Source organism: Cucurbita maxima, unplaced genomic scaffold (assembly GCF_002738345.1).
Source record: "Cucurbita maxima cultivar Rimu unplaced genomic scaffold, Cmax_1.0 Cma_Scf00015, whole genome shotgun sequence".
Lineage (NCBI taxonomy): Eukaryota > Viridiplantae > Streptophyta > Magnoliopsida > Cucurbitales > Cucurbitaceae > Cucurbita > Cucurbita maxima.
The window spans coordinates 1356432-1371070 of NW_019272031.1; the positions used below are offsets into that span (position 1 = coordinate 1356432).

Here is a 14639-nt window from a genome sequence, read left to right on the forward strand (position 1 = left end):
CATTATGTTTGTCATAATGCTGTTGTGACGATTGCTACTCCTAACGGGTGTCCGACATCAACAACTACCAGATAATGTTTGCCCGAACAGAAAGGGGCCCAAGAGGTGTGCGAATTGACTAGTGAGTTCATACTCACACGTGTAGACCTTGTATAGAGAAATTAAGTAGACATCCAAGTCCGTTAGGATAGTCTACTAGAAAAATAGACGGATATGAAATGTCTCATGTACACTCTTTCTATTCGGCACACGGTGATATCATAGCGGCCAAAATGGAGTGCCGAAATCGGCTCATTTGCTGTACCCAAAGATTGGATCTGTTAATATCCATTTACAGAGACAAAGGAGTGCCGACGATGGCTAATCTTTTCATTCTCAATTTCCCAACTTCCCGTTCCAGCTTGAGGCGTGTCTCTGCTTTACCTTCATCCAATGGTTACTCTCTCTTCCTCGTTTTCGTCGATTAATTTCTCTTACTCGCTCAAAACAGTCGATGAATTCGGTATTTTTACGATGAAATCATAGGCGCTCATCCGTTATCGGCAGGCAGTGGACCAGTGATCCTGGAGCTTCCTTTGGAGAAGATACGGAGGCCATTAATGAGGACAAGAGCTAACGATCCCGATAAAGTCAAAGACCTAATGGACAGTATACAAGAAATCGGGCTACAAGCACCCGTGAGATTTCTCTCCTCCTCAATTCGTATTTATTTTACACCTTCCTAATCTGTGCCCTAGAAGATTCATGGCTTGAAATGATTATTTTATTCGAGGTTCATGATTTCTCTTGCTGTGTTCTACTTTTCTGAATTTGAGGCCGAGCAATTGATATTAATATAGCTGTAGTTCTTGGAATTCTGTTAATGCGTTGGAATTATTGGAGTGATCTGACTGGAAGAATGATAATAAACGTTATTATGTGCCATTTGGTGAGTTTATGTTCAAAACTCTTCAACTTTTAAGTCATTGAAAGATATGTCTTGTTTCAGATTCATTAAGACTTCCATTGTGGGGTCAGGAACTGGTTGATGAATGATTCTAAGAGTTACAGATCTTATTTTTAGTTTTTATAGCCGTATTGATTGACTAACTGATGATATCTTTTATGTTGGATGAGTATTTACATAAAATATTGATGTTGATTAATCCTTAATCACAATGTTTAACCCTCTGATTTAGGAACGCATCGACATATTGATAGATATTTTAATTATTGGATGAGTGAATCGGATTGTGCTGCCCAAGAATTTGATCCTTGCCATATGTGATATAGAATCACTACAAGGGGAGTAAGATTCAGATTACCTTGTTGATTGAATATTTCAAGACAAGAACATTTGTTTGAGATTCGAATCACTCCACAAGCAAGATTGATCATGTCAAACTTGAATGATTCTACATGCATTCTAAACTACATAGAATTGCAAAGAAACTTAGTCATTGGCTAAAGGAAAGCACATATGCTCCTTTTACTACATTTTCCAAGTCTGTTTTACAACGATAAGATACCTGACTTTATATAACCTCAAAATAAAAACTCTTAACCTTCTTGAGGCATTCCATTCCAAGTGTTGTAACTATATTTCAGGACCATAATTAGCCACTAGGTATACTTTATGGCTATAATTAACTACTATGTAAATAAGCCTTAAAATACATTAAATAAACACCTTAACTAAAAATTATGATCCACCCAAAATTTATAACAATGAAACTTAATTCTTTTTCAAGGTGGCACATTTTTTGATAATTTTGACAACATTTTCTTCGCATATTACTTGAAGTCTGTATTGCATGATTGATGTCTTGGTTCATATCACCATGTTAAATGCATCAGGTGCCCTTTCCTTCTAATTGGAGGGATCCTTTACTTTGATATTGTGAATGATATGATAATATACCTGTTTTAATCATCAGGATACTAGTAGTCATATCAAATAAACATTTATGGGTTGAAAGTAGGTGATGTTTTCTTGCAGTAGGCAGTATTTGCCCTAAAGGTTTTACAGAATGGCATAAGCATGTTACTCATTCTCCCTTGTTGTGAATGCAGATTGATGTACTTGAAGTTGATGGAGTTTATTACGGTATGCTTATCCTAGATAATATTTATATCATTTCTGATATTGTTTCATTCCCCAATAAGAGATGTAACTCTGTTTTTTTGTTGTTTTTGATCATACTTGCTTTGGTGCAGTAGTAATTGGAAATTCAATTCTGATTTTGTTTCCAAATATGCCATTACTTTACTGAGGTCTGTTTGAGCAACCGAAGATTATTTTCATGTTTGAATGGAGGATTGTTAGGAGGAGTCCTATATTGGTTAATTTAGCGGATGATCACGTGTTAAGTAAGGAATATAACTCTAATGGTATGAGGTATTTTGGAAAAACTAAAAGTAAAGCCACGAGAGCTTACTCAAAGTGGACAATATTATATCATTGCAGAGGGTTATTTGAGGGCTCTGTAGGTTTCTAGAGAGGCTCTATGTTGTAGTTTGTTCGAGTGGAGGATTGTCAAGGATGGTTGGAATGAGTCCCACTATAGTTAATTAAGGAAGATGATCCTGGGTCTATAGGTAAGAAATACATCTCCATTGGTATGGGATCTTTTGGGGAAACTAAAAGTAAGGGCACGAGAGCTTATGCTCAAAGTAGATAGTATCATATCATTGTGGAGGGCTATTCAAGGGCTTCATAGGCTTCTGGGAATACTCTATGGTGTAGTTTGTTCAAGGGGAGGATTGTTGAGGATTGTTGGAAGTAGTCCCGTGTTAATTAAAATAGATCATGGATTTATAAGTAAGAAATACGTCTCCATTGATTTGAGGTCTTCCGGGAAAACCAAAAGTAAAGTCATGAGAGCTTATGCTGAAAGTAAAAAATATCATATGATTGTGGAGGTCAGTGGTTCTTAATATGAAAAAAATGATATAAGATTTTCATTTTGATTCCAATTGAAAGTAATTATAAGATTTTCATTCTGATTTCAATTGAAAGTAATTATGGCCTACATTGGTATATAAATATCACAACGCACGTCCAGTTTATCATTTTAGATAACTAGATTTTCTTCCCATGGATTTTTAGGTTTCTCTGGTTGTCATCGTTATGAGGCTCATCAATGCCTCAGACTTCCTACAATCCGCTGCAAAATTCGCCGTGGAACCAAAGAAACTCTGAGGTTTGTTTCACTCAATCTCATACATGATCTCTATTTCTAATGATTGATTTCCCTTATTTTTACTTAATCTCATATTGCAATGCTTTTCTTTCGCTATCTTTTATCATCTTGCAGGCACCACCTACGATGAAGTTTCAGTAGGTTGCCCGTCGGTAGGTTGCCCGTCGGTAGGTTGCCCGTCGGTAGGTTGCAATGCCATTTAAACTATTTATTACTTTAAATGCCTACCAAAGCTTTTACTGAATACCCGAAACAAGCATGTGTACATCACATTGCAAGTATTTAATGTCAAAGTTTACGTGTAAATAAACGATTATTTGTCCTAACTTGAGAATAATGTAAGCGTTGCTGTCTTGAAATCAAGAGTGATGATGTCACTGATGTTGAGTTTTATTTCATAACTATATTCAAGCTTTCCGGTTATATTTTGAATATGGCTCAACTAGTTAAAACATATAACTTTCGTTCAAATTTATCTACTTGGAAGATGAGAATTCAACAAATTTCACTTTGCCACCCGAAAGACGAGCATTCTGGTGTTTAGTTTCAATGCTTCTTGAACTTTCGCTATCATGATCCTAGATAGAAATCTGACTGTGTTATTGGTCCTAGACAAGTAACTCAAACCAGCTCACTGCTTTATACTGAGAAGTAGCATCGCCTTGAGGTTGGTGTGGTGTGGGGATGCATGCGATAGTGACGCGATGGGACGTACTGGGATGCTCTAAAATATAATTGGGTGTAGGTAGCTATTCACAAGAAAATACAAGGATGATGGAATGTTAGAAATGTAGGATGCACGGTTAGTAGCTAAGGGATACACTCAAACTTACGATATATATTACCAGGAGATATTTGCCCCTATTACGAAGATGAACATCGTAAGAATTTGTAATCCTTGGGTACCAACTTAAATTGGCAATTCTCACGATATGATTGTAGAATATATTTCATTATCGTAGGAAATCTACCTATAGACTAAATAATCACCAAGGGATGGTTTGATAGATTCACTAAGCTAATGAAAGACGGTAGGTATAAGTAAAGTCAAGGAGATTATGCTCTTTATCATCATTTAAAATCAAGGGAAGAATTAGAGTGATTTTAGTGTATGTAGATAACATTACAGTCACAAAGAGATAATGAAGAAGCAAAACTTGAACTAATATCAGAGAACTAATATCAGAGAACTTGAAAGGCTAAAGTACTTCATCGACATTAAAATTGCATACTCAGCTCAGGACATTTTCATATCACAACATGAATTTGTAATGGATTTAATGATGGAACTGGAAAACCGGATGTAATTTACACCAATGCCAATAGATCCACATCAAAAATTGGGAGGGTCAAAAGAACTTGCAATGAACAAAGAAATTTACCAGAGGCTAATGGTTGGCTTATATCTAGCTCACACTCAGACTAAACATAGCATTCTCATGGAAGGTAATTAGCCACAACTCATGCAAAATCCACATTAGACAACATAGAAAAGTGTATGTTACCTAAAAAAAACTTCAAGAAAACAAATTTGGTTCTAATGAAACAATTCTCGTGCATTGGATGCTTACACCGATGTTGACTATGTTAGATTAATAGAGGTAAAAAGATTTACTACGAGGTATTGTACTTGGTAACATAAAGTAAAAAGCAAAATATGGTGGCAAAATCATTTATTGAATTAGAATTTCGATTTATTGCACGAGCGTCATGCTTTTTTTTTTTTTTTTTTAATATAAGAGATAATTTCATTGATGATTGAAATTTACAAACGAATGTAATATCCACGACGTTTACAGAAAACCTTCCCAGATTACAACGAAGGAGGTACAACTATACAAAGTAAAAATATTAGTCAGTTTGCACCAAGCATTGCCGAAAAGTTTTGTATAAATATGTGTTTTTCTGCGTATATTCTTTGATTTCTTTTTTTTCATAGATTAAAAAAGAAAGACATGATAAGGTTCTTCCATAGTAGGGCTTTTGCATTCTTGAAAGGGTGGTACGTCAAGGCCATGTCCAATAGATCCTTTTCCTCCTTAGGGAATGTGAGATGTCATCTAAATATATTAAGAATCGTTGTTCAAACAATCTAGTACACCAATTTGGAGAGAGTGATGTAAGACATTCTTTTTTTTTTTTTTTTCAAATTTTCATTTATGCTAATAGATTTATGTGCTATTTTCCAAAGGAATAACTTCACCATTTTAGGGGGATGTCCTTTCCATATTGTCAATGCTAGCATGAGATTTATTGCTTCTACTTTTTTTTCTATGTCCATCGTCAAGAATTTTATAGAGAAGACCCCGTCAACGCTGGGAGTCAAGCCAGTGAGTCTGTTTCGTTTGACAATACCACTAGAGTAAGGTCAAGGCTTATTGGTCCATTATGTTGCTTCATTATCCTTCAAATTTCTTCCAAGTTTAAGGTCCTAGAATTTGTTGACAACATTTAATGTTTCTTTTATCATGGCTTTTTTGCTATGAGAGAGCTTGTACAATAGTGGATACGGCAGGGCGAGCATGATGTTTTCAATTCATGAGTCGGTCCAAAATGATGTGCTTTCTCCATCATCCACCCTATGGAAAGTTCAACCGGTGATGCGGTTTTGATATTTTTTTATGTACTTCCAAGACCCTCTTGCAGAGAGGGGGTTCATTTTTGTTTGATGTAGGAGTATATTTAGAGTTTATAAGATTTCTTCTCAAGACCTTTTTCTTCGTGAAGATATCTCCATTCCCTTTGGTGAGGAGAGTTTTGTTTTCTTCTTTATCAAGAAAAGACCGAGGTCTCTCTTTTTTGTTGGGAGGTTTATAATATTTCATCGAACAAGGTGTGAATCATCTTTTCCCAGGTACTTTCTGAACAATTTTCGATATCTAAAACTACTTTTTGTGGCATTTCAAATAGAGACATGTACTAAGTGGGGAGATTGGATAATGTAGCTTGTATTAGGGGGAGTCTTCCGCCTTTTGAAGTATAACATGATGAGGGTCCAAGAGGTGTGTGAAACTGACTGGTGGATCCATGCTCGCACGTGCTGACCATGTATAGAACAGTAAATACACATCCAATTAGTCGATTTAGGATAGTCACATAAGGAAAATAGACTAATATGATAGGTCTTATTCATGATTTGTATGTGCTTGCATTTAACCCCCATAGGGGGCCGCTTACTGAGTATTTCTTAAAATACTCAAGCCACGTGCTACTCTTATTTTTTTAGGTAAAGGCAAGGCGTCCTTGTACGGCTCACGACGACATTGCAATTTAAGACCATGACACATGCATAGGATAGTTGTACCTCTTTTCTTAGACTTAGATTAGAATAGAATGTTTTTAATTTTAACGCTTATTTATTTAATTTAGTATCTCGTTGTGTCATTTTAAAAATGTTTTCAATCACGCAAGTCCATGACAATGTTTTAAGATGAAATTTATGTTTTATGATGAAACTTAAACTGCTTATTTCCACACAAAAGGATTATGTTACGATGATTGTAGCAATTCTAGCTAAGTAAAAAATTTGAGTCGTTACACTAAGCATGTTAAACTCGATAATAATGTTAATAATAATATACCATTCAATCATCTACTTTGTAATACTTTACTAGCAAATATTCTATAAATCTTAAATTTAATCATCATTATTTTGAAGTTCATTTTTTAAAAATTGGCAAATTCATAATAAGAATTTCCATTAAATAAAATTACACCAAATACTTATTTTCAACATTTAAGAAAACGTGATCATAAACGTATAATAAAAAATAATTTTAAAATTTATGGAAGGCAAAATGACACTATTTAACTCAAGTTAGTGGCTTCTTTATAATTACTAATTAATTAATTTTAAAAAAGAACCAAAGATTACTTAGCAAAATAATAGTAATTATATCTTTATCACAAACCAATATCATGTAAAAGGAAAATAAATAAATAAGTAAACAAAGAAGCAGCAGCTGACATCCATTGTTATAGGAGCTAGTTAAGTCAAAATCAAAAACAAATTCTTAACAATAAAGAGTATGATCTTGAAATGGACAAGTCGAACAATAAACTAATTATTCGAGAGCATAGTATTGAACTCTGAATAAAATTGTATAAACTTAGAGATAAAGAATTGAGAAAACACCTTAATTTAAAACAAAAGGGAGAAGAATAATCCGAGCACGAGAGACTAAACTTCAATCACTCCGAACTTCTAAAGGCTTCACCTTTATCTTTGAACTATAACATTTGTTTCATAAATAGGCTTGAAAGAGTTTTTTCAACTTATGTATAAAAGCTAAAAAGCATATATAACATCATTTACATGATAAATTGACGTAACATTTGATGTGTTAAAAAACCTTAATCGAAAACAGATATATATCCAAGCGGGCAAAAGGAGAAGGCAGTAGAACGTGAGAGGATCAGTCCTAAGAAACCAAAGGAAGTTGGGAGAAACACAAATCACTGCAGAAATTCCAACAATTGACTTAAAACCCACAGCATCTAAAATATCCAATAATACATATAATTCCTTAACCAACAACATATAATGGTGTGGGAATTGGGCAACCTGAAATGTTCATAGAAGGAGCCAACAGTTTTTGTTCATAATTTTGGGAATGGAATGGCAGTTCCAGGCATTATCATCAAGTTTTACAGGCTGCCACTTCACTTCAAAATTAAACACTCACATTTGTCTTTAAAATAACTTTCACTTTGCAGACAAGCATCATATTGCTTACTCTACTTCAGCCAAATAATCATCAATCTCAGCAGGGGTTAGTACTCTGCAAAAGAACAATACGCGTGCATGGAAGTAAGTATAACTCACAAGGGTTTTTCATAGAACAAAGAATCGAACTGATAGCAATGAAGAAACACAATTCACTTCGAGTGGACGACAGAGAGATAGAAATGTGCATTTTACTTCTCTATCTAACAAAATTTGTGCCTGTCTGTCCTAAACATTATGCTAGTACTGCCACACACAAGCCTCAACAAAAGTACCCACCAAATCTTTTTGAACCATAATACCAGCTTCGTTAACAAATAACTCTACGTATATACATAACATTGTTGAACCACCAAAAAAACTTGCTAATATGCGAAAGATGAAAATTGTCCAGTTTCAAGTGTTTAGCGTTCAAAAGGAACTTTCTAAGTTTCAATAATACAAAACTCCACAAAATTCGAAACAATACACTCACAATGAAGCACATTGACACCTACAGCATGCCATACAATTCAACTATGCATAAGGTTTTGAAGCTCAACCCAAAGGATAGGTTTTTTTATTCCCGACAAAACATAGTACTATCAACGAAATTGTTTCTTATCAAAAAAAAAAAAAAAAAAAAAAAAAAAAAAGAAAAAAGAAAAAAAGAAAATGAAAGNAAAAAAAAAAAAAAAAAAAAAAAAAAAAAAAAATTCCAAGAAAACAGAATAGGAGTGACCAACCTGAATTTCTTATCTGTGCCAATTATTCCAATTTCAATGTTTTTGCCTGAGATCTGTCCTTCAAATCTACAAAAGTACACAAAACATTACCGATGATTAGCACATAATATTAGAAACAACAATATTGGGACGGAGATTGTACTGCAGTATGCGGCAGTGCATTATAAATAGTTTACAAAATGTGGATTTTAATTTTTAGATCGATTAGAACTTGTGAGAGAAAATGAATAATAATCAGCTTTTCGCCAATCACCAAGCAGCCCTGTGGAACACAAAATGGTTTTGAAGTCGACATATTGTTAGTATACACAGTCTTCTATGTAAACCAAGGCCAATGCACAGTATCATCTTGTGACTCAGACCTAACCTATCTATGAAGCTTTTAGGTCACTTTTGGTCTTTTGATAGGATAAGATTTTTGTAAATCTCTTGGATTGGGGCCCTATTTCTTTTATTTTTTTTCCCCCTTAAATTTTATACATCAATGAAATGGTTTCTTATCAATATAGCTCATTCTAGAGTATCAGTAAATAAGATTAGTTCCAATTTCTTGGGAACTTCCAAGCTGCCTAAGGAAATTGATCCCCAAGTTGAATAAGCTCCCATTAAATGCTTAGATTTGTGTGGATAATGGAGAATAAAAGGACGTCAGAAACTCTTCTGTTCCTGTATTATTTTTCTCTCCATCCCAACATGCTGCTGCTTCATAGCATCACCTTCACATAAACTAATTCTCAATTTAATTTTTTAAGGTAGAGAGAGAGAGAGAGAGACTTAGAAGCCAAGTTCATACATTGAAGAAGATTAGTTAAAATATACATACCCCTCTTTCAAGGTTAAGATAGCAGTGTGCACAGCATCATCAAGCTCCATATCATCAGTATACCTACATTGAAAGGTAAGACCACCAAAATTGTCAAGAAAAATGGATGAATGGCCCCAGGAAGCAAAGCAACCAGCAAAAATATCTGTGGTATGATACTTGGCAGCATTTAAATCAGATTCTATCAATAGGTTTCGAATCCTCAAATTTGAGTTCACAAAGCTAGCTTTGGGTTCTATTTAATAGGAAAAACTTAACAGAATATCTTGATGCAGAAACTACATACTTTGACTAAAGAACTCAGGCAACAGAAAACTAGAATGGATACCTTTTTTCTAGAAAGGTTTTGGCGTTAGAAACATTCTTCCCCATTGCAGAGGCCTTCCAAGAGAAATATGAACCGGATGGGTCCACCTAGAGAAAAGTATTCCATACAAAAAGAAAAGTGAATTCAGAAATAACTTTTCAATGATGTTAACAAAAATTAATAATTTCTATATATATATATAATGGAGCCATCTTGTAGCTCAGACACTAGATCGGAAAAACAGTATGTACACTCAGAATTTTTTAGCTACTCTAATCAAACACGTGTACACAATGTTCATTGGCATTCCTGTTTTTCCTTATTTTATTGTGTACGATGAAATATACAAAAGGGAGGAGGAAAGCAGCCCCAAGGTAGGTCTGCTCTTAGGCATTCACTGAGCATACAAACAGATTCAATTGTTTCAAAAACCTTATATAATATTCAAAAAGTGGATTCCTGAAATTTTCATTTCCAAACTTACATGAAACTATAATTTGGATACGGATATAAAATGCTGTGAATTATAACGCTAAAAGCCACTTAAACCAGCCCTCATTGTATTACTAATTTAACGAGACATGAGAAATACTCTACCTGGTATAATTGAGGACCATTGTCATCAAACCCTGCAACCAAAAGAGATACTCCAAAGGGCCTTACACCTCTACAGACAAGAAAAAAAGCAAAAATAGGAATTCATAAATGAAACTGAAAAAAAAATATCCATGCCTTATAAAACACGTACACATAAACACATATATTCAGGCAAACAGCACCCAAGTTGCAATGTGAAAATAAATATACTGGAAAGGGCTACATAGCACTGCAACCATTTTCATAAAAACAAAAGATGAATATGCAAAAATAGGGATATGGGGTTGGAAAAAGAGAATAGAAGTAAAAAAAATATAACATCCACATTATGTCCATTCAGAGACTTTAAAACAAGTTTTCTGCACGTTAGGCTACACCAGTTGGTGTCAAATATCAATCTTCCATTTAAAATTCTACTGTTTAAACAACTTTCAGGGCAAGAATTGTGTTTACCCAGATTGGGTGAACTCCTGCATTACAGCTGCTGTTTCCCTCACAAGTTGAGTGACTGGAATTGGTTCCTATGAAACATTTTACACAGGTTACAATCATGAGAATAAAACCATAGGTACAATGCCGAACAATCAGCACTGGAATCACATACTCAATTACAATTTTTTTTTTTTTTTTTCATGAACATACTCTATCATAAAAATGAAAATTACAGGCACACTTTCAAAAAGGAAAATTAGTTAACATTTCAAATGATTGCAAGAATTTGGAAAGCACGGCTCTATTGAAGAAACCCAACATGAAACTAAGATTATTCACATTCTTTTTAGATGAATTTATAGTATGAAAGACAGACAAGAAAGGGCACAAATAAGAAGTATGTAATTCAACAATCAGTCAACAGCTTCTTCCATATTCAAGCTGAATGCGCAAAAAGTGTACCAACGAGTAAACTGAACTGATTGCACAAACTAAAGAGTACTTCAGTTACTATGAAAATTACATAAGATTGAAAGCCTCATGGTACCCAGTGAACCAAATTGTCTTGCAGTAAACTGATTATACGAACTAAAGAGAGTTGTAGTTACACAGAAAATAGACATAAGAGTTGAAACCTCATTGTACCTTGTACAGTCTATGGTATTGCTCTGCCTGCTTCCTACTTTTTCTGACCAGAACTCTAAAATCGGGACCCATGCCACTGTAGGAAAAAATATCATAATATAATTTGAAGGTGTTTACATGGGGAAGAATGAATGCTACAATAGAATGACTCACATGCATGCCCTATCCAACTTCTAATACTAAAGAACATAGAAATGCATAGTTGAAAGCAAAACAAGACAGCTCAAAAAATACATGATTTATTAACAGCACCAAATAAAAAGGTAAAACCCTAATTCTTATTGACACAAGGTAAATTAGCTCGCTCCTTCAATTAAATGAAAGAAGATCTCCCAAAAGCCTACTCTATAGTCTTGTTCCATAGTGCTAGCCAATAGGGAAGTTTACTTACGGACTCAGTCACAATGTTTAGAAAACTTACAAGTTATCAAAACAAGCAGAGTAAATCACAAAGATATTGAAATGGAATAGAGGAGTTCCTCGAGGAATTGAAAAGTTTGAAGTGGGATGTGGAAACACATTTAAGACGCATAATAGCAAAAGCATGAGGCCACTCCAAAAGAAATTTAGCAGTGAGAGAGAAACATGGCAGAAGTAATGTCCCCTGCTGCCAAGAGGTGGAGAGAATCAGACCTGTAAACAACTCCAATATTTGGTGTCAGAGACTGTATCTTTTGAACCTGAGACAAAGAAAGAGTCAACAATTATAATACTAACTATGAGAAAGGGTTCAAAGAAGTCAGAAGTTATAATTATTCAATTGAGTTACGTACAGACGTTTCATCAACCAAAATAGACGGTAGTTTCTTTTCAGTTGCGATGACAACACCATTGGCAGCTGCAAGGAAGAAAATGCATTAATCGAAACCCTTACCACGAACATCCAAAGTTATAATCACCAACCAAAAAAGCAGCTCTAAGCATGAACAGACAGATTCAAGAGTAGCTAAGGCGCAAAGATGCGATGAAATAAACATTAACAAGCAATGCCAAAAATACCAAATCATTCCAAAACAAGCACCAAAAACCAAGACAAATGATTCTATAATTAACCTCTAAGACCTTTGTCCTGTTACTATGAATGCAATAGGAAAACAATGTTATGATAAATTCAGATAAACAAGATAAAGAAACTCAAATGCAAAGTTGAGATCAATTAAACTATACATCATTCCGCGTCGAGAACTGAGGTCCGATGGAGCGGCAATTATCAATAAAACAAAACATCATTCGGCGTGAAGATACCTTTGATACCGAGTGATGTCTGACCAGATCCAACGGCTGTCAAGGCGTGCTCGATCTGCACAAGCTTTCCCGAAGGACTGAGCAACAGCACAAAAACACAGCATTAGAGGAAGGCAGAATCGAGAAAGAGAGAGAGAGAGGGAGAAATGGGGAGTTGAGTGACAGACCTGAAAGTGGTGAGAGAAAAGGAGTACTGGCTATCTCCCATGTCGTCTTGGAAAGAGGAAGTGGGGGATCGAGAAGAGCTTCTGAAATGGGACTTCTTGGAGAATGCCGGAGAATAGCCCTGCTTCTATAAAGCTGGGATTTCTTGTTGCCGAAGAAGGCTTCTTCTGGGTACGACTATACGACGGGCCTTGGTTTTACTCTGGGCCTCTTACAAAAACTTGCTTTAATTTTTAACTTAAAAAAAAAAAAATATATATATATATATATATGGTAGAAATATATATTTTAAAATTAACAATATTTTAATTCAATCTAATTTTAAATTTATTAGAAAAGAATTAAAAATTATTCTAAAGAGTTATTGGAAAATAAATAATTATAAAGTAATATATATAGTGAGTTAAAATAACATTAATTTTAAGTTTATTCAAAAAAAAAAAAAGTTAAAAATTATTTTTAAGTGTTATTCGAAAATAAATAATTATAAAAAGTAATATATATATATTATATATGGTAAGTAAAAATATATATTTTAAAATTAACCATAACTAATATAAAAGAGTTAAAAATTATTTTAAAGAACTATTGAAAAATAAATAATCAAATATATATATTTAACATAATCCAATCTAATCCAAATAAGTTCATAAACTCAACTCAATTAGTATGGATTAGGTTGGGTTAATTAGGTTTTCTAGACTCCTAATTGTAGGCTGAGCAACTAGTTTAAATATTTGTATTACCTATGTACATACGTTCGTTTGAGCTCATTAACGATCATTGTTAAGATATGAGGTAAAATTAAGCTTTTTCAAGTGAAGGTAACAAAAATAATCCATCCAACTCTCTAAAAGTTCACTGTGGTCGACTCTGAACTCACCCACAACTCCGTAACGAGACCACATCGAAACAATTGGACCTACTTAGACATAGTGATACAAAAAAGATAAAAGCTAGCAACTTGACAACCGTACTCATTATAGGAATAGCAAAGAGAACCGTATCAAAATTAAGGGACTTGAGTGGATTTTGTAATTGTTAAGATGAACGATTTTAATGTGGTATTGAAGATGAAATTCCTCTTCAAACACAAATTTCTATTGATTTCTCTTGCTAGATGTTTGGTATTTACAAGGTTCTATCGTTCGGTTATTTGGGCAAACATCAAACAACTAAATAGAATATGGATGTTATCGACCCTCCAAGTGAAAAGGTATCGATTGTGAAAAACCAACATTTATGGTCATCTCCATTCTATAAGATAAAGATAACAAAGAAATAGTTCCTCTTAAGGTTAAAAATGTCCTAGAGGAATATGACGAGGTTATGCCTTAAAGCTTATGGAATAACTTACTCCATGTAGGAGAATTTAGCGTGAGATTGATACTAGGGACAAGCCACTCGACAAAATACACAAACACGTAAAAGATCCAAAATATACAAGCAGGATTGACACTCGAGAATGACCCTTAGTGACCATGCAGCTCTCGAATGCTCTTTCACCGTGACTCAGAGTATAAAAATAATTAGTAAGTAGTCTACTTGTAGGCGTTTGTCACATCCAATTCCCTGTAGGTTACCACACGATTTTCTTTAGGCTCTAAGAAGTTTGAGCCCAAGTTTTATAGCTATATGAGCTTTTGAGAACACCTTAGAGTTCCAAGGCAGTTTTCTTACTTGTCAGAGTTATGAAATAGTTAATTATGGTTTAATATGAAAAGAAGATCAATTTGCATAAATCGAGTTATTTGGTAAAATTTCAGAATACTTATTTTGAATCATGATGCGG

The 14639-nt window shown here is 34.2% G+C and overlaps 2 protein-coding genes across 5 annotated transcripts; one reads left to right on the forward strand and one right to left on the reverse strand.

The window, feature by feature from the left end:
* The first annotated feature begins 254 nt into the window (after positions 1-254).
* LOC111490496 (sulfiredoxin, chloroplastic/mitochondrial-like) lies at positions 255-3580 on the forward strand. Of its 4 annotated transcripts, none has more exons than XM_023139145.1 (6): positions 255-435; positions 526-677; positions 2053-2086; positions 3089-3182; positions 3297-3338; positions 3369-3580. In XM_023139145.1, the coding sequence occupies exons 1-5, from the start codon at positions 273-275 to the stop codon at positions 3310-3312; spliced, it is 459 nt and encodes a 152-aa protein (XP_022994913.1). In that variant the 5' UTR covers positions 255-272; the 3' UTR covers positions 3313-3338; positions 3369-3580. The 4 variants fall into 4 exon arrangements, with proteins under 4 accessions (XP_022994913.1, XP_022994914.1, XP_022994912.1 ...); XM_023139146.1 differs by having other exon boundaries at positions 3297-3323; positions 3354-3580; XM_023139144.1 differs by having other exon boundaries at positions 3297-3580.
* Positions 3581-7637: 4057 nt separating this feature from the next.
* Positions 7638-13031, reverse strand: LOC111490468 (proteasome subunit alpha type-2-A). Its single transcript, XM_023139107.1, has 11 exons — positions 12850-13031; positions 12683-12759; positions 12211-12275; positions 12071-12117; positions 11438-11513; positions 10814-10881; positions 10361-10430; positions 9785-9870; positions 9457-9519; positions 8634-8699; positions 7638-7963 (listed from the first exon to the last, which is right to left on the reverse strand). Exons 1-11 carry the CDS (start codon positions 12888-12890, stop codon positions 7915-7917), a joined length of 708 nt encoding a protein of 235 aa, XP_022994875.1. The 5' UTR covers positions 12891-13031; the 3' UTR covers positions 7638-7914.
* Positions 13032-14639: the final 1608 nt, after the last annotated feature.

Bases quoted from the DNA above. Each gene is read 5' to 3' on its own strand.
- LOC111490496 (XM_023139144.1), top strand. From the start codon at position 273: ATGGAGTGCCGAAATCGGCTCATTTGCTGTACCCAAAGATTGGATCTG. The intron at 678-2,052 runs GTGAGATTTCTC...TTGTGAATGCAG, and splicing joins AAATCGGGCTACAAGCACCC to ATTGATGTACTTGAAGTTGA. The intron at 2,087-3,088 runs GTATGCTTATCC...ATGGATTTTTAG, and splicing joins AGTTGATGGAGTTTATTACG to GTTTCTCTGGTTGTCATCGT.
- LOC111490468 (XM_023139107.1), bottom strand. From the start codon at position 12,890: ATGGGAGATAGCCAGTACTCCTTTTCTCTCACCACTTTCAG. The intron at 10,882-11,437 runs GTACAATGAGGT...AATGTTTCATAG, and splicing joins AATACCATAGACTGTACAAG to GAACCAATTCCAGTCACTCA. The intron at 7,964-8,633 runs GTTGGTCACTCC...GTTCTTTTGCAG, and splicing joins GGCACAGATAAGAAATTCAG to AGTACTAACCCCTGCTGAGA.